Source organism: Oncorhynchus mykiss, chromosome 16, assembly GCF_013265735.2.
Source record: "Oncorhynchus mykiss isolate Arlee chromosome 16, USDA_OmykA_1.1, whole genome shotgun sequence".
Classification (NCBI taxonomy): Eukaryota; Metazoa; Chordata; class Actinopteri; order Salmoniformes; family Salmonidae; genus Oncorhynchus; species Oncorhynchus mykiss.
Window position 1 is genome coordinate 42,364,406 of NC_048580.1, and position 22,797 is coordinate 42,387,202.

Here is a 22,797-nt window from a genome sequence, read left to right on the forward strand (position 1 = left end):
CAGCGCCCAAACAAACACAATGCTGGTTGCAATTCAACTTTTCTGCAGGAGTCCTTTGGCTTGGCTAGATGTGCAACACTGTACTGGTCACACATTTTTGAGTCAACATGTTGACAATAAGTATATTTGTGACAAACGTATAAAATAGCACAATTGTTAAGACAAAGAGCTTATTAAACTGAATGACTGGAACTGGGTTGGTGAAATAGTCAAATTGCATAACCAATTTTAGAGATCTGTTTTGCAGATAATTGAAGCTATAATTTATAGGGTCACAATTGAGATGTTATATTCTGACTATTCAAGAACGAGTGGGGTAGCCTATGTTGGAATATCATTTAGTCAAATGGTAAAGAGTTGTTTTTCTCATATGTCTCATTTGTATGTCAGGGGTGGGATATCATATATATTATACGGTCCCATTTTGGAAATGAGAAAGGGGCGACAGCAAAGAGAGATTGGAATGTTTTTCTTTCAAATTGTCGACATTCATTGGTGAATAATTCGTCATTTCTCTTCATGTTCACTAACCGATGGTAACAGTCCGCGAAATGTCCAGTATGTACACGTAAGGAGGGCTACCCTATTGAACTCACAGGGACTCAACTCCTGCAAATTCTGCGCGCACTGATATTCTTTAAAATGTTCATCTGATTATCTGTCTGTCAGTTATAAATTATAATTATACGATTTATTTTCTGTTATTATATACGAGGTTTCAAATGTATTAAAATAAAGGGGAGGGAGATGAACGAGTCGACTGCCTCTTGAAAAAGAACTAGTAAAATGTGAGGTTTGTCCTACCTCGTCCTGCGTACCTGCACTGGATCTCTCTGACTGGCAACTTGAGACCACTGGCAACAACGTTTTTCATCTCGGGAGACTAAAAAGTATAATGAACATGGGGAAAGTGGATTTAAAAATCCTGAGTGTTTTATTTTTCTTCGTAATCTCAGTGCAGAGGGGATTTTCAGAGGAATACGGAGCACGCCTGGGAGCAAAAGAAATACCAATACAGGTGCGAATGATTTTATCTTCCTATTGGGACGAGTAATATCTGAAACTCTTTGAAAAATATAACATACTCATGACAGCTTCACAAAATCATGTTTAATTAAAAAAAAAGTTTTTATTCCTGTTCAACGAAAAATGTATTCCTCATACAAGGCTACATTCAATTTTGCACGCAATATGTATTTGTTGCACTCAAGTGAGGGGTAAACTATATATAACATGTACAGGACTGCACGTTACTATAGGATGGATGTCAGATGTGAATACAATTACGCATTGGAAACAAACACATGATATAGCCTACACTATACAGTAAAGTCTACATTTACATTAATTAAAAATAAAGTTTAAATGACCAAAAACATTTTGAAAAAAATGTTCACTTCAGAATGAACCCCTGCACATTGAAAGGTGTTCCTCTCTTTAATAAAGATCAACTGCCGCTTCGAATCAACTTCTCTGGTTTTAATCGATTTATGTGGCATCGATATGAGTCAGAAAGATTAATAGCCTAGCGTCAAAATTCACTACAAAGTGTAAATAGCATACTTTTGATCATCCGAAACAGAATTTTGTAAATTCCTTATGATTTACTGGGGGGTTGGGTATAGATTACGACTTTGAATCGTATTTACTCCCATTGTACGTTACCCATGGGTCCACTGTTAAGGGTTTACCATGAATTTGACTGTAATTTACAGGCAGCTCGGTGGCAAGTAAAATTACGTATTTAATATTACAGTATACATTCTGTATAATACAGTATATGGTATCAAAGCATGTAGTGTGTACTGACATACAGTACAATATCGTAGAATTGACTGTATTATACTGATAAAAAGTCAATGCTACCATAGTTTGAAGGAATGGATGATATTAATTCAGGGTAGAGTTTGTATTTCACAGTGTGTTACTGTAATTACAAGAGATTGGTGCAAGCAGGTTGGCTGCTAGGTAAAGTGTTTACACATTACAGTATTAATTCATATTTAGGGTTTTATATCACTGTCACTTCTAGAGGCCTTAACAAAGGCTTCCAAACTGGCAGCAACTACAGGAAAAACAGACCAAAAGGACATGGCAAAATGCTGAACCATTTCAGTTTTAAGACTAGCTGCCTCCAGGCTCCCGAGTGGCGCAGTGATTTAAGGCACTGCATCACAGTGCTAGCTGTGCCACTAGAGATTCTCGGTTCAAGTCCAGGCTTTCACTTACTGGTGCAACAAATATAGCCTCTTACAAGACACGCCTCAAAATATGGTAATGATCCAGAAACAACAATGCCATGCACCCACTAATGATGAAAAGGTTTTTGGCGCTCCCAAGATACGGTATGGTACTACAGACCTGTGGGGTCGAATTACAGTACCATTCGAAATACAGCAATTTTCCCACAATGACCATAATTTAAAGGACGTTTCAGAGTTTTTAAATTTAAAACGTTTCAGAGTTTTTTTTACTGTTGATGACACTTACAATTACCGTATACATTACAGTTTTCCATTACAGTGTCGTCAATAGGCCGCGCAGTGCATTCTGGGCGATTCTGGGTCAAGGAGATCACTCCTTCAAGGAATGAATGTGAGTCAAAAGGGGGTGAAATGTAACCGAGGTCCACGCTTTTTTGATGAGTAACCTTGCTGGAGACTTGAAGACTTGTGTTAGCTTCCTGAACTCATCCCTATTGACTTGAGCTAAGTAGACTAATAGTCTTGTGACAATGCAGGAGATCCGGGTTCAAACCCAGTCAGTCACAAGAGTAAGATTAAATAGGAAGTGGAAAAGCTATCCTTAGAAGGGCTATGACAGGGCTATAAAACTATATTCTTATGGGGGCCAAATAAAACATTTTGTCACACTCCCTTTTAACATGTCCTGCACTTCATAGAGGAAAACAGAAGGAAGAATATTGAATTCAAATGCAGTTTTTGTGGGCACTGAAATTTCTCCCTTTGTGAGATGAAATCTACACCTTTGATTAGGATGTTATAAATCCTTATTGTTTAGTTGAATGATTTTTCAATTTTAAAGTAATTATTTCTAAACAGCTTACACTTTCTCGCTCTGAACTAACTCGAGTGGGGCTGGTGTGGCTTTTTGACAGTGATTGCTAGAGCAGCCAGACTTTGCTCACTCAACTGTACGCAGTGCACTGACTAGTTTTTCATGCACATTTTTTAACTTGAGGAATACTGCACAAAATACCTTAGCTATAGTAGATGTAAAAGTGGCAAAAACATAAAAAATGAATGACACATTTTTTAATTCTGGCTATTTTAAGGAAGTGACTATTTTGAGGAAGTAGCTATGTTGTTGCTACGGTGACTCAGGAGGGACAAACAAGAGTACCTGCCAGTGTACGATATGCGAACATAACACAAACACATCAAACCACATCCCCGAGATAACTCTCATTTTGGCTTTAGTCATGGCCACTTGCATTTCTTAACGGGCAATCTTCAAAATGAGGCAAAATCAAGAAGTGCAGTCGCCCTCTAATGTTATTTGTTTGCGTTGTATCTCCAGGTTATGTGATAATGGATTGACACAGCAGTGATTTGTGAGCAAAAGGAACATTTGAAACTGAGCCTGTGCACTGTGCACCTCACTATCCCTCTGTGTACAGCGACAGCATTTATTTCCAGCCCCCCCCTTCATTCATGAATAGCTTTGACTCAGCCTATTTTGACACAGAAATATTGACCCAACCCCACACATAGATCCTGGAGATTCATTTCAAAGGAGGGGATTTTGTAAACTAACTACAGTACTTGGTAGTATTTTGTTACTTTTCCAAGACAAGTTGCCCACTTAAATACAATTTCTTATATTAGATAATGACCAAAATGTACTACATTTTAAATCATATTATTTCCAGAATACAGTAGTACAAATGTGTTTACACAGAATTGGGTGGAAGGTTAAATTATATAATAATGGTGTGGTGTGTTGAAAGTCTTTGAATGAACAATATACCCTAAATCTACTTTAACGCAATACTTTTCAACCCTCTACTATGGCGTTAGGGCAACTGTATTAACTTAAATCACTGCTATAAAGCTGTTATAAATCTATTAAAGGCCCAGTGCAATCATCAACGTCAATTACCTGTGTTTTATATATATTTCCACACTATGAGGTTGGAATAATACTGTTAAATTGTAAAAATGATGATGCCATTGTGTAAGAGCTGTTTGAAAAGACCGCCTAAAATTTCAGCCTGTTTTGGTGGGATAGAGTTTTAGCCTGCCTGGTGACATCACCAGGTGGTAAATTAGTTAATAAACCAATAAGAAAGAGAGTTCCAAACCTCTCTGCCAATAACAGCTAGTTTTCAGTTTTTCCCTCCATACTCAGACCACTCCCAGGTAGTCCTAGCAAAATTCTTGCTTGAGAAATTACTCTTTGCTAAGATGCTATTTTTGTTAATTTTTGACCATTTTAATTTAAAACAATCACAGTAAGGTACCTAATTGTTACTCAGAAATGATTTGATATTGAGATAAAAACAGCTGCATTGGACCTTAAAGCTTTTAAGCTTTGCACAATGTTCAAAAGGCCTCAGCTTGTTTTAATTAAATGTTTCCAAACTACAGGAGTCCAGCAATATTTTACTGTCAGGGCCCTGGTGTGTACATAACAAACTACAACCTTGTATTCTGCTCTGCTGCGCTCAAACCCTATAGCTCTGCTGCGCACAAACCCTATAGCTATGCTGCGCTCAAACCCTATAGCTATGCTGCGCTCAAACCCTATAGATCTGCTGCTCTCAAACCCTATAGCTATGCTGCGCTCAAACCCTATAGCTCTGCTGCACTCAAACTACGTAACTCTGCTACGCTCAAACCCTATAGCTCTGCTGAGCTTGCTGCGCTCAAACCCTATAGCTCTGCTGCGCTCAAATCCTATAGCTCTGCTAAGCTCAAACCCTATAGCTCTGCTGCGCTCAAACCCTATAGCTCTGCTGCGCTCAAACCCTTTAGCTCTGCTACGCTCAAACCCTATAGTTCTGCTGTGCTCAAACGCTATAGCTCTGCTGCGCTCAAACCCTTTAGCTCTGCTGCGCTCAAATCCTACAGCTCTGTTGCGCCCAAACCCTATAGCTATGCTGCACTCAAACCCTGTAACTCTGCTGCGCTCAAACCCTATAGCTCTGCTGCGCCCAAACCCTATAGCTCTGCTGCACTCAAACCCCGTAACTCTGCTGCGCTCAAACGCTATAGCTCTGCTGCGCTCAAACCCCGTAACTCTGCTGCGCTCAAACGCTATAGCTCTGCTGCGCTCAAACCCCGTAACTCTGCTGCGCTCAAACGCTACAGCTCTGCTGCGCTCAAACCCTATAGCTCTGCTGTGCTCAAACCCCGTAACTCTGCTGCGCTCAAACCCTATAGCTCTGCTGTGCTCAACCCTATAGTTAGGATTCATTACACTTTTATTAACTCTCTCTGTATTGTTTTTCTCCCCAGAGAGTGAGACGCCAGAGCAAACCAGCAAAACCGTTGGTGAGTATGAGCTTCATGGAATGTCCCAGTGGAATGTATCATTACCGAAACCAGTAAGTATATCTTACTGGTACGGCTTCTCACGCGCAACAACTGCCTGTGTAGACGGGTTGTGATAATATTGGATAGCATTCACTGAACATTGATCCCCTTCTAAATCACATCAATATGTGTGGTGGTGACTATTCCGCAGCAGACGGAGGCTGGCACTAAGACATAATTGAATGAGCTGTATTCCGCCATAAGCAAACAAGAAAATGCCCAACCAGAGGCGGCGCTCCGAGTACCCGGGGACTTTAATGCAGGGAAACATAAATTAGTTTTACCAAATTTCTATCAGCATTTTAAATGTGCAACCATAGGAAAAAAAACTCTGGACCACCTTTACTCCACACACAGAGACGCATACAAAGCTCTCCCTCGCCCTCCATTTGGCAAATCTGACCAGAATTCTATCCTGCTGATTCCTCCTTACAAGCAAAAATTAAAGCAGGAAGCACCCGTGACTAGATCAATAAAAAAGTGGTCAGACGAAACAGATGCTAAGCTACAGGACTGTTTTGCTAGCACAGACTGGAATATGTTCTGGGATTCCTCTGATGGCATTGAGGAGTACACCATATCAGTCATTGACTTCATCAATAAGTGCATTGATGACGTCGTCCCCACAGAGACCGTATGTACATACCCCAACCAGAAGCCATGGATTACAGGCAACATCTGCACTAAGCTAAAGGCTAGAGCTGCCACTTTCAAGGAGCGGGACTCTAACCCGGAAGCTTACAAGAAATCCCGCTATGCCCTCCGACGAACCATCATACAGGCAAAGCGTCAATACAGGACTAAGATCGAATCGTACTACACCGGATCTGACGCTCGTCGATGTGGCAGGGCTTGCAAACCATTACAGACTACAAAGGGAAGCACAGCAGAGAGTTGCCCAGTGACACAAGCCTACCAGATGAGCTAAACTACAGTTGAAGACGGACGTTTACATACACCTTAGCCAAATACATTTAAACTCAGTTTTTCACAATTCCTAGTAAAAATTCCTGTCTTAGGTCAGTTAGGATCACCACTTTATTTTAAGAATGTGAAATGTCAGAATAATACGAGAGAGAATTATTTATTTCAGCTTTTATTTTTTTCATCACATTCCCAGTGGATCAGAAGTTTACATACACTCAATTAGTATTTGGTACCATTGCCTTTAAATTGTTTAACTTTGGGTCAAATGTTTCGGGTAGCCTTCCACAAGCTTCCCACAATAAGTTGGGTGAATTTTGACCCATTCTACATGACAGAGCTGGTGCAACTGAGTCAGGTTTGTATAGGCCTCCTTTTGTAAGCACACGCTTTTTCAGTTCTGCCCACAAATTTTCTATAGGATTGAGGTCAGGGCTTTGTGATGGCCATTCCAATACCTTGGCTAGGTTGTCCTTAAGCCATTTTGCCACAACTTTGGAAGTATGCTTGGGGTTATTGTCCATTTGGAAGACCCATTTGTGACTAAGCTTTAACTTCCTGGCTGATGACTTGAGATGTTGCTTCAATATATCCACATCATTTTCCTACCTCATGATGCCATCAATTTTGTGAAGTGCACCAGTTCCTCCTGCAGCAAAGCACCCCCACAACATGATGCTGCCACCCCTGTGCTTCACGGTTGGGAGGGTGTTCTTTGGCTTGCAAGCCTCCCCCTTTTTCCTCCAAACATAACAATGTTTTTTATGGCCAAACAGTTATATTTTTGTTTCATCAGACCAGTGGACATTTCTCCAAAAAGTACGATCTTTGTACCCATGTGCAGTTGCAAACCGTATTCTGACTTTTTTATAGTGGTTTTGGAGCAGTGGCGTCTTCCTTGCTGAGCGGCCTTTCAGGTTATGTCGATATAGGACTGGTTTTACTGTGGATATAGATACTTTTGTACCTGTTTCCTCCAGCATCTTCACAAGGTCCTTTGCTGTTGTTTTGGGATTGATTTGCACTTTTCGGACCAAAGTCAAACTCTAGGAGACAGAACGCGTCTCCTTCCTGAGCTGTATGACGGCTGCGTGGTCCCATGGTGTTTATACTTGCATACTATTGTTTGTACAGATGAACATGGTACCTTCAGGCATTTGGAAATTGCTCCCAAGGATGAACCAGACTTGTGGAGGTCTACAATTTTTTTTGGTTGATTTCTTTTGATTTTCCCATGATGTCAAGCAAAGAGGCACAGGAACACCTCCAAGTGACTCAAATTATGTCAATTAGCCTATCAAAAGCTTCTAAAGCCATGACATAATTTTCTGGAATTTTCCAAGCTGTTTAAAGGCACAGCCAATTTACTGTATGTAAACTTCTGACCCACTGGAATTGTGATACAGTGAATTATAAGTGAAATAATCTGTCTGTAAACAATTGTTGGAAAAATAACTTGTGTCATGCACAAAGTAGATGTCCTAACCGACTTGCCATAACTGTAGTTTGTTAACAAATCATTTGTGGAGGGGTTGAAAAATGAGTTTTAATGACTCCAACCTAAGTGTATGTAAACTTCCGACTTCAACTGTACTTCTATGCTCACTTCGAGGCAAATAACACTGAAATATGTATGAGAGCACCAGCTGTTCTGGAAGACTGTGTGATTACGCTCTCCGCAGCCGATGTGAGTAAGAACTTTGAACAGGTCAACATTCACAAGGCCGCAGGGCCAGACGGATTACCAGGACGTGAACTGCGAGCATGCGCTGACCAACTGGTAAGTGTCTTCACTGACATTTTCAACCTCTCCCTGACTGAGTCTGTAATACCAACATGTTTAAAGCAGAACCACCATGGTGCCTGTGCCCAATAACACTAAGGTAACCTGCCTAAATGACTACTGACCCGTAGCACTCACATCTGTAGCCATGAAGTGCTTTGAAAGGCGGGTCATGGCTCACATCAACACCATTATCCCAGAAACCATAGACCCACTCCAATTTGCTTACCGCCCCAACAGATCCACAGATGATGCAATCTCTATTGCACTCAACACTGCCCTTTCCCACCTGGACAAAAGTAACACCTATGTGAGAATGCTATTCATTGACTACAGCTTGGCATTTAACACCATAGTGCCCTCAAAGCTCATCAATAAGCTAAGGACCCTGGGACCAAACACCTGCCTTTGCAACTGGATCCTGGACTTCCTGACGGGCCGCCCTCAGGTGGTAAGGATAGGTAACAACACATCCACCACGCTGATCCTCAAAACGGGGCCCCTCAGGGGTACGTGCTCAGTCCCCTCCTGTACTCCCTGTTCGCTAATGACTGCACGGCCAGGCACAACTCCAACACCATCATTAAGTTTGCCGATGACACAACCGTGGTTGGCCTGATCACCGACAACGATGAGACAGCCTATAGGGAGGAGGTCAGAGACCTGGCCGTGTGATGCCAGGACAACAACCTCTCCCTCAACGTGATCATGACAAACGAGATGATTGTGGACTATAGGAAAAATAGGACCAAGCACGCCCCCATTTCCATCGATGGGGCTGCAGTGGAGCAGGTTGAGAGCTTCAAGTTCCTTGATGTCCACATCACCAACAAACTAACATGGTCCAAGCACACCAAGATAGTCGTGAAGAGGGCACGACAAAACCTATTCCCCCTCAGGAGACTGAAAATATTCCGCATGGGTCCTCAGATCCTCAAAAGTTTCTACAGCTGCACCATCGAGAGGTTGCATCACTGCCTGGTATGGCAACTGCTCGGCTTCCGACCACAAGGCACTACAGGGGGTAGTGCGAACGGCCCAGTACATCACTGGGGCCAAGCTTCCTGCCATCCAGGACCTCACCTCCAGGCGGTGTCAGAGGAACACCCGGTGTCAGAGGAACGCCCGGTGTCGGAGGAACGCCCTAGTTCTCTCTGCTACCGCATGTCAAGCGGTACCGGAGAGCCAAGTCTAGGTCCAAGATGCTTCTAAACAGCTTCTACCCCCAAGCCATAAGAGTCCTGAACATCTAATCATATGGCTACCCAGACTATTTGCATTACCCAGACTATTTGCATTACCCAGACTATTTGCATTGCCCCCCCCCCCCACTCAACCCTCTTTTAAACCGCTGCTACTCTCTGTTGTTATCATCTATGCATTGTCACTTTAATAACTCTACCTATATGTACATATTATCTCAACTAACCGGTGCCCCCACACACTGACTCTGTACCGGTACCCCCTTGTATATACTCTCTCTATTGTTATTTTACTGCTGCTCTTTAATTGCTTGTTACTTGTATTTCTTATTCTTATCTGTATTTTTTTTAAAACTGCATTGTTGGTTAGGGGCTCGTAAGTAAGGATTTCACAGTGAGGTCTACACCTGTTGTATTCAGCGCATGTGACTAATATGATTTGATTTGATATTAACCTCCATGTGTGCTAGAGATGATTTTTTGCCAGTTGTATGCCCATAAGGGAGAATAAAAGCTTACATTGTTTTACTAGCAATACAAGAAACACTTCACATTAAGCCCTTTGAAATAAGCCAATCCTGGGACTTTAATGACATCATTGATGACATCTGGAAAGAAACATGATGATCAAACATGCCAGTTTTAGGTTATGAGGAAATCATGCTGTGAGTGTAGATCTATCTATCTGTGAGTGTAGATCTATCTATCACTTTCATTGCAATCTGTATTTTCAACCAGTGTGCCACATAGAATGAGAAACACTACAGTAGTACTGTATCTCAGTGGAGCCATCATTTTATTTGATGCTTTGAATGTTGCCAATGATAAATTGTAGATCATCAAGCAATCGGTGTTCGTTGTATCAGAAAGCTTGTCCACTGTCTTTGATACTGGTAAATATCTAGAAACAGGTCTGTTAGTCTCTCAGTAGCTCAGGTCTGGCTGTGTCCCCACCTGGCAGTAATGTGGCCCAGCTGACCAGATTGGTCCCAGTAGGGCCCAGAATTATCCAAGTAAACAACGGGGTGGGAGGGATATCTTGCAGAGCGTGGCTTTGTAACATTTGTCTAAACTTGTCAAGGCACTGAAGTCTGGTTAAAAAAAGCCTAGTAATACTTGGATTTTCATTTACAAAAGAGCCCCATCAGTACTCAAACCTGCGTCTCTGCAACTGTCAGTCAAACACCTTAGCAATTACACCAAGAGGTCCAAACCTCTTGTTGAGGTCGCTATTGGCTTTGTACTTGGGTAGCCATATAACGATTTCATCAGATCAAATGTGTATGTTCTTTGCTGACGGTTTTCTGGATTCATCTGTTCCCAGCTGAAGGTGACAGACTACCATGTGAGGTGTTCTGTCATTTCTCGCTACTCCCACACCACCATCCAGAGCTCTGTGTGGAACCAGCTAGCTGTCACCAAGGAGGCAGCCTTCGAGGTGGACCTGCCCTCAGCAGCATTCATCTCCAACTTCACAATGTAAGTCAGTCACACACTTTAAGTCAAGTGAAGTTTACTTTATTATCCCAAGAGGAGGAAATGTTGTTTTTTGTACCCCTCACTCACACAAGCTCACAGGCAGCAGGAGAGGCTATGAGTGAGAACCAGCCAGGTAGTTCTTTCTCTCTCTCTCTCTCTCTCTCTCTTACCTCTATTTTTCTTTTAGTCACTTCATCCCAGGAAGTGGACCTATAATCAAATTAATTGTTCCTTCCCTTGGAATGATGTAATCCCTCTATCCTGGGTGCCAGTTTCTTCTCTCTTGCCAACTCTTGCTGCTTGACTATGAGTGACAAGGAGTTGGCATAATAGCACAAACAGAATGGCACTCGGGCCAATATTCTTCAGGGTCAAAAATACATTTATTTTGGTCTGTGAAGGGGGGTAAAGTATAAGATAAGAGGTCCTAGATTTTTTTTAAATTAAAAGGAGGGTAAAGCTCGGTAGTAAATAAACAAAATAAATCCCAAATGCCAGTGAGGTCTGCGGTTTCCGGACATACTCCCCAAAATAAACATTTCAGAGGAATTATGTCAGGAACTCGGTGTGGAGGGGAGACACAAAATTTGATTACTAAGAAGGCTGGAAACCACTTTGCCACTCTCCTTTATAAAAATGCTAAATATAAACAAGATAAATAAGTCAACATTAAAGACCCAAAGAGGAGCCTAGGGTTGGGTTTGGGTCAGAAGAGGGAGGAGTCTGGGGGATCTTAAAATCAGATGAATACCATGCTTTGTAAATATGTCAAAAAGTTAGTAGAGAAAATGACAGAAGCATGCCCTGTTCCCCCACCCTCTCTCACCTGCGAAGTTTACCAAGGTACATATAAACAAGCCAAGGTACACATGCTACGTAGGCCTGCACGCACACACATGCAAACACATACTGACACACATAGCCAACACACGTATCCATTCACATGTAATCAAATGGGGGATGTAAACTCTTGAACATAGACAGTTTTACATGCGGACTAACTCTCTGATGCATGCATATAATATCACACATCTTTCTCTGTCACACGTACGAGCACACACACACACACAGACACACACACACACACACAAACACACACGGTTCCTTGGAAGTTGTGGGAATGTACACTACCGTTCAAAAGTTTGGGATCACTTAGGGTTAGGGTTTGATCAGAAATACAGTGTAGACATTGTTAATGTTGTAAATGACTTTTGTAGCTGGAAACGGCTGTTTTTTTTTAAATGGAATATCTACATAGGGGTACAGAGGCCCATTATCAGCAACCAACACTCCAGTGTTCCAATGGCACGTTGTGTTTGCTAATCCAAGTTGATCATTTTAAAAGGCTAATAGGACATTAGAAAACCCTTTTGCAATTATGTTAGCACAGCTGGAAACTGTTGTCCTGATTTAACGAAGCAATAAAACTGGCCTTCTCTAGACTAGTTGAGTATCTGGATCATTAGCATAGGACAACCACGCTCTCACCAAGCTCTAAGAAACTTTTGGTTTTTCAGAAAGTTCTGTGCAAGCTGGAACACACACACACACACGACACTTCACCAATTAACCCAGAAGGAAAATAACTGTGGTGACTGTGTTTCTTTAGTTCAGTGGCGTTTCACAACGTGGGACTGAGGGGCCTTGTGTTCTGTGTGTAGGTCACTCATGTGCAGCTCCCTCTCAGCCACACATACATACAGGCCCCTCTATTTTCCACCCTGCTAAACCCACCATTTCCTTCTGCTCTGTGTCCGGAACAAGACCTGCTTCAAGGCTGGAGATTTATTTTGGTTGGTCCCTGTTGGTTTTTATTTAAACAAAATGTTTCAAAGGACATGACCTTATTTTAGCACTTCATCACATGATGAAGGCGGTGAGAATTTAGGAACTGTATGGTTTGGATTAGGGTGTGTGAGCTCTGGTCCAGTTTGGTTGGGAAATGGTTGGGGAACGGTTGGGTATGGAGTAGGTTCTCCAGGGGCCATGGAGGGGGTTTCCGAGTGTTATTTTTCAGTTATCATGGGTGCGTCTCCTATCCGAACACATAACGGTCAGGTCAAAAGTAGTCTACTATATGGAATAGGGTGTCATTTGGGATGTAAACATGGTTACTGAAAAGAGATATTATAACGTCCTGGGACCCTTTCATGGCCTCCGCAGAACCTACACCGAACCATTTCCCAACCAAATCATGGACCAGAGCTCACAGAGCTCATATTTTCAGAGGGGAATGACTCCCTCCTCTCACCCTTCCCTTCACCCTACCTTTCCTCTCGAGCATGTTTTGAACTTAATCTGTAAACCAGCACGATACACGTTTGTCCTCCATCTGAGTCTAACACAAATGCGGTGAAGTACGCTGTTGCCTTGTAACGTGTGACTAATAGTCTAAGTAGTTGCCGTCAAGGAAGGTTTGTTTACCGCAAATAAACCTAGATATTTTCCGTCCATGAGGCCAATGCATGTTCCTTAACATAGTCTGACCATTGCGAGTTTCACGTGTTACCTCATCCTTCCCTCTGCCCCCAGCACCTCCAATGGCAAAGTGCACATCGCCCAGGTGAAGGAGAGGAGTGTGGCCAGGAAGATCTATGACGCAGCCAAGAAGCAAGGGAAAACAGCTGGACTCGTTGCCACCAAGTCAGTCTGAGAAAGTATTTCATACCACAATCCACCTTTGATATGTGTTTTATTTCGGATTTCTTTGTTTTATGTGGGGAAAAGTACAACAACGCATCTGTATTGTAGACGTATGGACACCCGTCACCCACCACACTCATTTAAATCTTTTAGCACTTCTACTCAGATCAGTTGTACTTGCCCGCTTCAAATTCTTTCCATTTCACCATGGTTTTCCAAGTCATTCTTTCACCAGTTACCACCGCCACCACTCCAACACCTCTCTCTTGCTGTGTCTTCATCTCAGGGAGAGGGAGATCGAGAAGTTCCGCATGGCGGTGAGTGTTCCCTCAGGGAGCCGGATTTCCTTCTCGCTGTCCTACGAGGAGCTGCTGCCCCGCAGGTTGGGTCGCTATGAACTGATCCTGGGCCTGAGGCCTGGAGGACTGGTCACTAATCTCACCCTGGATGTCAGCATAGCAGAGAGGACGGGACTCCGCTTCGTCAAGGTCCTCCCGCTGAAGTCCAGCCGACGGCTCTCCAACACTGTAACAGGTAACATAGGAAAAGGCAGCAGTTATTGTTTATCGTCAAAGTAGCAGTGCTAGTTTTGACACAAGCAGCCTGTTTGAGGGGTTCAGTTTGAAAAAGGCAAGTTGCATGATCACTCATCTGGATCACAGTGATGTGTAGGTATTGTATAGTAGGATGCAACGTATATGTAGTACGCCTCAAACATGCACACTGACATGGGTGTTCTCTGGTCTTCCTCTCCCATCCAGGTGAGACAGAAGCCCCAGCCTCCACTGAGATCCAGCAGAACCCTTGTTGTGCCCGTGTTCATTACAACCCCAGCCTGCAGCAGCAGAGCAGTGTCTCCTCGAAGGGACTCAACGCTGACTACATCATCCAGTACGATGTAGAGCTCAGCGACCTCATGGGAGACATCCAGGTCAGCGCACGAAACACACATACGCGCAAGCACTACACTCTGTGTAGGCCCAAACTCTTGCACAACAAATACTGTACAAAGACGGTATCTAGCGAGGCAATCATCTAATCCAATGAGGGATTCTTCTCTTCTGTTGGCCTGCCTCAGGTGTTTGATGGATACTTTGCCCACTACTTTGCACCTCGGGGGCTTCCTGTGGTCCCCAAGGATGTCATCTTTGTCATTGATGTCAGTGGCTCCATGATTGGCACCAAGATCAAACAGGTACAGTAGATGTTTTACAGTGCCTTGCGAAAGTATTCGGCCCCCTTGAACTTTGCGACCTTTTGCCACATTTCAGGCTTCAAACATAAAGATATAAAACTGTATTTTTTTGTGAAGAATCAACAACAAGTGGGACACAATCATGAAGTGGAACGACATTTATTGGATATTTCAAACTTTTTTAACAAATCAAAAACTGAAAAATTGGGCGTGCAAAATTATTCAGCCCCCTTAAGTTAATACTTTGTAGCGCCACCTTTTGCTGCGATTACAGCTGTAAGTCGCTTGGGGTATGTCTCTATCAGTTTTGCACATCGAGAGACTGAAATTTTTTCCCATTCCTCCTTGCAAAACAGCTCGAGCTCAGTGAGGTTGGATGGAGAGCATTTGTGAACAGCAGTTTTCAGTTCTTTCCACAGATTCTCGATTGGATTCAGGTCTGGACTTTGACTTGGCCATTCTAACACCTGGATATGTTTATTTTTGAACCATTCCATTGTAGATTTTGCTTTATGTTTTGGATCATTGTCTTGTTGGAAGACAAATCTCCGTCCCAGTCTCAGGTCTTTTGCAGACTCCATCAGGTTTTCTTCCAGAATGGTCCTGTACTTGGCTCCATCCATCTTCCCATCAATTTTAACCATCTTCCCTGTCCCTGCTGAAGAAAAGCAGGCCCAAACCATGATGCTTCCACCACCATGTTTGACAGTGGGGATGGTGTGTTCAGTGTGATGAGCTGTGTTGCTTTTACGCCAAACAGAACGTTTTGCATTGTTGCCAAAAAGTTCAATTTTGGTTTCATCTGACCAGAGCACCTTCTTCCACATGTTTGGTGTGTCTCCCAGGTGGATATTTTTTTATGGATATCTTTAAGAAATGGCTTTCTTCTTGCCACTCTTCCATAAAGGCCAGATTTGTGCAATATACGACTGATTGTTGTCCTATGGACAGAGTCTCCCACCTCAGCTGTAGATCTCTGCAGTTCATCCAGAGTGATCATGGACCTCTTGGCTGCATCTCTGATCAGTCTTCTCCTTGTATGAGCTGAAAGTTTAGAGGGACGGCCAGGTCTTGGTAGATTTGCAGTGGTCTGATACTCCTTCCATTTCAATATTATTGCTTGCACAGTGCTCATTGGGATGTTTAAAGCTTGGGAAATCTTTTTGTATCCAAATCCGGCTTTAAACTTCTTCACAACAGTATCTCGGACCTGCCTGGTGTGTTCCTTGTTCTTCATGATGCTCTCTGAGCTTTTAACGGACCTCTGAGACTATCACAGTGCAGGTGCATTTATACGGAGACTTGATTACACACAGGTGGATTGTATTTATCATCATTAATCATTTAGGTCAACATTGGATCATTCAGAGATCCTCACTGAACTTCTGGAGAGAGTTTGCTGCACTGAAAGTAAAGGGGCTGAATAATTTTGCACGCCCAATTTTTCAGTTTTTGATTTGTTAAAAAAGTTTGAAATATCCAATAAATGTCCACTTCATGATTGTGTCCCACTTGTTGTTGATTCTTCACAAAAAAATACAGTTTTATATCTTTATGTTTGAAGCCTGAAATGTGGCAAAAGGTCGCAAAGTTCAAGGGGGCCGAATACTTTCGCAAGGCACTGTACCCCTCTCAAATTGCATCCAGCTACACCTCATTCATTTAGACAAGAATGACAACATTGACACTACATTATATCAATAAAATTATCATTTCTCTTCTCGCTCTGTATTGGTGTGGACCAGACAAAGCAGGCAATGTCCACTATCCTGGGAGACCTTCGTGAAGGGGACCACTTCAACATCATCACCTTCTCAGACAAGGTCCTCACCTGGAAGAAGGGTCGCACAGTGAGGGCCACGCGGAATAACGTACGAGACGCTAAGGAATTTGTCAAGAGGATCATCGCTGAGGGATGTGAGTGGGATTGAGTCTGATGTGCTCAAATTGCATTATATCTGCAGCAACCTGACAAGACCGCTAAAACACGGTCTGTATTCCATCTTCTGTCTCCTCTTCTGCATCCTCTCTCCACCATTTCCTCCACCTCCTCCACACCTCCCTCTCTTCTCCACGCCACCTTCCCTTCTCCACGCCACCTTCCCTTCTCCACGCCACCTTCCCTTCTCCACGCCACCTTCCCTCTCTCATCCTCCAGGGACCAACATCAACGCGGCCCTCCTCTCAGCCGCCCAACTGGTCAACCCCTCTGCCTCTTCCTCGTCCTCTTCCGGTGGCTTCCGTCGGGTCCCTTTGGTCATCTTCTTGACGGACGGTGAAGCTACCATCGGCGTGACGTCCGGCGACTCGATCCTTAGCAACGCTAAGAGCGCTCTGGGTTCCGCCTCTCTGTTTGGCCTGGCCTTCGGAGACGACGCCGACTACCCCTTGCTGCGGCGCCTGGCACTGGACAACCGAGGCATGGCGAGGATGGTGTACGAGGACACAGACGCCGCACTCCAGTTGAAGGGATTCTACGATGAGGTAGCCAGCCCGCTACTGTCAGACATCCAGCTGACCTACTTGGACGACCAGGCCTTCGACGTCACCCGCTCCCTCTTCCCTAACTACTTCCAGGGCTCAGAGCTGGTGGTCACTGGGAAGGTCAAGCCAGGGGTCAGGAATCTGAAGGTTGGTATCACATCATGTTGTAATTGTCCATTGTTTTTACCATGAGTTGATGGAACATTTCATTTTTGGGGAAATATTGATATTGATAAAGCTTTTGTTTAATTTGCTTCTCTTCTCTATTCTCTTCTCTTCTCTATTCCCTTCTCTTCTCTATTCCCTTCTCTTCTCTTCATTTCTCTTCCCTTCTTCTCTCCTCTCTTCACTTCCTTTCTCTTCCCTTCTCCTCTCCTCTTCTCTTCATTTCTCTTCCCTTCTCCTCTCCTCTCTTCTCTTCATTTCTCTTCCCTTCCCTTCTCCTCTCCCCTCTTATCTTCATTTCTCTTCCCTTCTTCTCTCCTCTCTTCACTTCCTTTCTCTTCCCTTCTCCTCTCTTCTCTTCATTTATCTTCCCTTCTCCTCTCCTCTCTTCTCTTCATTTCTCCTCTACTCTCTTCTCTTCATTTCTCTTTCCTTCTCCTCTCCTCTCCTCTCTTCTCTTAATTTCTCTTCCCTTCTCTTCTCTTCATTTCTCTTCCCTTCTCCTCTCTTCATTTCTCTTCCCTTCTCCTCTCTTCTCTTCCTTTCTCTTCCCTTCTCCTCGCTTCTCTTCTATTCTCTTCTTAGGTGTCTCTGACAGCCAGTGACTCTAAGCAGAAAGTGAAGATTGAGAATGACGTGTTGGTGTCTAAAGGAGAGGAGAATGGGACAGCCTACTCCATGGGCTGCCCTGGGGGCATGGGTGGGATCTCCAGCTTCGTACGTCGTCTCTGGGCTTACTTCACGATCAAAGAGCTGCTGCTGGCCAAACTGAACAGCACCGACCTGGTCATGCAGAAACTGCTGGGCGAGAAGGCAACCAACCTCTCCCTCAAGTTCAACTTTGTCACGCCTGTTACTTCCCTTGTTGTAGTCAAGCCTGATGCAGATGAAATTCCTACCACAGCGTCAACTACGACAGCTCAACCCGCCACCACAACCACCACCAAGCCCACCACCACCAACACCACTAGTAGAGCTACTACAACAACCACAGTTGCCCACACTACTGCCACCGAAATAGCCTCCCCCATCCCTGTGAAAAAGCCCAGGAGTAACGAAGCTAAGCCAGACCCTCTTGTCACCAAGCATCCACCTCCCCAACCTCCACCTCAACCCAGAAAGGCCTCTACCCCACCCAGCCCAGCAAAAACAGTGGCTCCACCATCCCCCAAGAAAACCACTAAGACTAGCTCCCCCAGCCCCAGTGCCGCCAAAACCGTCCATGCCCCTCTCTCTGGAAAAACCCCCACCCCTCCTCCCAGCTCTCCTAAAACTGCCCCTGCCCCTCCCGCCAGGATATTCTCTACCCCCTTGGCCAACTCGCTCAAAACAGCTGCCGCTCCTGCACCTGGGAAAACCACAACCACCCCTCCACCCAACATAGTAAAGACCGTCCCTACCACATCACCCACCACAGTTAAGACTACAGTCCCTACAACTGTGAAAACCACTACCTCCACTACCACCCCCACCTCAGTCAGAACCGATCCAACCCCTGCTCTACAGCCTTGGAAACCCGCCACGCCCCTTCCCATCTCTGTTAGAACAGTCCTCCCTCCAGTTAGAATACCCCTCTCCTCCTCTTGCGAGAATGCCACCATGTCTGCCACTGATGCCCATCCACCTCAGGTTACCACATTCCTTGACAGTGTTCTGTCCGTGGCCCCTACTCCAGCTCCACAGGGCCGTAACACAGACCCAGTCTCAGATGTGGACCAGATTGCCACCTTTGTCTCTGCCACATTTGCCCCCATGCCAGGCATCACAGACGGGCCTAAACTGTGGGAGGCTGCAGGACTACTGGGTTGGTATTCCACTAATCTTGGAAACCCAGAACTAAAATCTCACAGGTGCTTGACGAAGTTCTGAGGGCAGATGTTTTAGAAAAGGGCGTAAGTAGGGCGGTAGCGCCATCCCTCTCTCTCTCTCTCTGCAAGTGTAAGGGCCAAATCAAATCAAATCAAATGTATTTATATAGCCCTTCGTACATCAGCTAATATCTCAAAGTGCTGTGCTCCTCTTCCAAAATTTTAAAGATGTGAGCCACTGTGATATCGTGATTTATCCAAAACATCAATTACAAAAACCAGCCCACCAGAACAATATTCCTTGTTAGTCATTGCATCCCACAGTCTGTTGACAGGTGCTACGATGCCATTTATGAGATTGGTTTTCTCGCTCTCTGTCAATCTCACTTGGAACTTCAACTACTACAATGCAAAGTAAAGTTGAATAATACTTGTCTTAAAAGATACATGTGTAATTAAATAACAGTATGGCATATTATATGAATTGTGTTGCATCAGGTATTGAACTTACAGTCCATATCTTGTACCTGTAAATATGAGTACAGTTGAATGCAGCACCGGCACTCTCAATCCACCATTTCTGGCTGAATTGTGACATGTTCCTCTTCTTTCCACCAGATGTCTCCACATCCATCCAGATCCATAGAAAAGGTGAATCAACCATACCAAAAGATGTCATCGTTCTGTTTCAGCTCTGTTGCACAAATGTCCTGAAATATAATTATTGAAAGGGATACATGCTGTATTTGAATACAGAGATAATGGGTAGGAGGTTAAAAAAGTGATGAAGTAGTCCTTTAGCGTATCACTGTGTCAATCTGTGTTTTCTCCATGTCTCTCTACCTTAGATATGGACCTAGATAAAGGTGAGTTCCTCTCTTACTTCCCTGCCATCACAAACCAATTCATTGCAACAGCATGGATGTTGTTGTATCTTCAAAGCTGTCGTTTCCTCCTATAGAGATTCTGATGAAAGCCCCTCAGACCAAATCAGGGAGAAGATATTTTTTTTTACTATGTCTGTCTGGTGTCTAATGATGACCATATGATTGGATCTTTTAGATTATGATGCAACCTACGACCAAGACTACGACCTCAACTATGATTCCTGTAAGTCACAGTTGACTAATATGTAGAACTATTTAGTTGTGTTGGCAATAGGGATACTTTGTACGTTCCTCAGTTGATACAGACATTTAACACGCTTTCGGAATTTGTATCTTTTCAGGGGATGAATCGGCATCAAATCTTTGTAAGTATTTCATAGTTTTTCTGTGTAGTCTAGCATAAGATCAATGTACTTCAGAGATGTTAGTAGGCTCTGATCTGTCATTGGTTTCAGTGCTTCAGAAAGATAAGACGTAGTCTCAGTTGTACCTGTTGTCCTTCCAGTGCCAGGCCCCACCTCCAAACTGAGTTCTGTCAGAGTCTTCTCCTCTTCTGGTAAGGGGCTTACACTTTAACCAGTAACATAACATAACCAGTAACGTAACATATAACTGTAAAATCTGTTTCTCACCTTTGTCTTTATGTTCAATGTTTTTTGTTTTAGTTGATGGAGACCCTCATTTTATGGTCCAGCTCCCCAAACTGAAACAGAATCTGTGTTTCACGGTGGACGGCAGGGCCAACGACGTACTGAGACTGCTGGAAGACCCAGAGAGAGGTTAGTCAGCACAGACTACCACAAACAAAAGTCCAGAACGGTAGTCTTATATTTATTGAATTTAAGAAATGTGCCGTATAATCTACTTTAGAAGGACCATAACATTTTATAGGCATACATTATATTAAAAATTGGATCACATTAAAGAACACCTACATTCTGTAAGTTGGAACGCACGCGCATGCGCGCACACACACAGCTAACCCATGCCTTCCTCTTCCCCTCAAGGTATCACGGTGGACGGCCATCTCATGTGGGCTCCGTCCAAGCAAGACGTAGAGGACCGCTCCCGCACTTACTTTGACGAGATAACTATCTCCGCTGCCATGGGCGGGCGCGGCGGGCTGGGTGGCATAGTGATCACACTCTCATTGGACGCCGTGGTGGTGGAAGGGGAGGGACGGGACACCCTACCCACTAATCTGCAGGGATCTGTAACGAGGCAGGGCGTGGCGGTATCCGTGGACACCACAGATGACATCCATCAGAGCTGTCGGATCGAGCTGGCGAAGGATATTTGTTTCCTGGTTCTGTTCCACCACTACAAACAGCCCAGCTACCTGCAGATGGCGCACCTCGGGTTCTATATCACTGATGGACAAGGCCTCTCTCCTTCAACCCAAGGCCTACTGGGTACGTTGTCTTTAATGTCTTTAAACCAGTTTCCTTGACTTGTTACATACACCTGGCCCTAAAGTGTTGCTGTATAAAAGGCTATGGGAAATGACTATACATATGTTGTGATTGACTGCCCTCTCATTGTCCCCTCTTTCCAACAGGCCAGTTCCAGCATGCGGACATGAGTGTGACGCCGGTGAAGGACCCTAGTGACACACCGCCCCAGCCTAGTAAAGAGGGGGTTCTGTCCAGGGGGGTGCTGAGGTGGGGGGCGATACACGTACCCATCACCCTACAGGAAAAGACCCTGAAGGACACAGTGAGGAAACGTCACCTGGGCAGGTGTTGGATCGTGCCCAAGGCACAGGTGGAGAAACTGTTGGGTCATCCATACCAGAGCTACCTGGTGGATAACATGTAAATACTCTTTTCAAATGTCCATCCAGTATTAGCACACCACTTAGAATACACATGCCTAGTACATTGCTTCATACTAAGTGGTATGCTAGTATAGAGATTGGAACCGAGCCACTCATCTAGCTACCAACACCTCAAAGCTGGGCAGCTCAGGCCAATGGGAAAATACAGTGTCTCTGCAAGGACAAACAGCACTGTGACTAGTGTGCTGTGGGCTAGCCTTCAATACCAACATCACATAGTGGTTTATTACTCTCTCTCCTCTGAAAGTGTGCATGAATTCATGTTCATGATTATGAAAATGAGAGAGAGACAGAGAGAGGGACACAACGAGAGAATGATACAACGACAAACAAAGACAAAAGAGCGAGAGAAATAGAGAGAGAGAGAGAGACAGAGATTGAGTCCAGTAAGAAATCTAAAGAATGATGAGGTAATTCTCATAGGTGTCAGACATGGAAAGATAATATAGGAGATGGGATGTCTTTCTGAAATAACAACAGGGGACAGACTTCTTCTGCTGTTAACGTGGCAACAGTTAGATATGTTAATTGTCTCTATACTTCTGCAGACAAATGCTGCTTGATCTTGACATACAGCTAAATCCAAACTCTCATTCGCAAAAATCATATGCTTCATAAGGACACTTTATAATTCCAATGTCATAACAAATATATGAATAGATCATTTGATTTTTAGCAATGTGTCATTTTATTTAGAGGGTCAGAGTTGTATTTGAATTGTTTCAGTTTTATTGTGAAGTATAAGTTATAAAAGGACTAAATCTTATTTAAAAAAAATTGTCTATGGAACTCGTCGTGGTGTTATCGGAGTAGTTTTACACAAAATCCTTTA

The 22,797-nt window shown here is 43.8% G+C and overlaps 1 protein-coding gene across 2 annotated transcripts; it reads left to right on the forward strand.

Moving 5' to 3' along the window:
- The first annotated feature begins 222 nt into the window (after positions 1-222).
- On the forward strand, positions 223-22,703 carry LOC110492044 (inter-alpha-trypsin inhibitor heavy chain H6-like). Of its 2 annotated transcripts, none has more exons than XM_036946930.1 (18): positions 223-1,018; positions 5,481-5,516; positions 10,792-10,946; positions 13,479-13,589; positions 13,876-14,123; positions 14,351-14,520; positions 14,668-14,784; positions 16,530-16,701; positions 16,943-17,415; positions 18,019-19,237; positions 19,860-19,892; positions 20,090-20,107; positions 20,304-20,351; positions 20,470-20,493; positions 20,634-20,684; positions 20,794-20,907; positions 21,136-21,540; positions 21,687-22,703. In XM_036946930.1, exons 1-18 carry the CDS (start codon positions 896-898, stop codon positions 21,944-21,946), a joined length of 3,777 nt encoding a protein of 1,258 aa, XP_036802825.1. In that variant the 5' UTR covers positions 223-895; the 3' UTR covers positions 21,947-22,703. The 2 variants fall into 2 exon arrangements, with proteins under 2 accessions (XP_036802825.1, XP_036802826.1); XM_036946931.1 differs by lacking the exon at positions 223-1,018 and adding an exon at positions 4,494-4,642.
- The last annotated feature ends 94 nt before the right edge of the window (positions 22,704-22,797 follow it).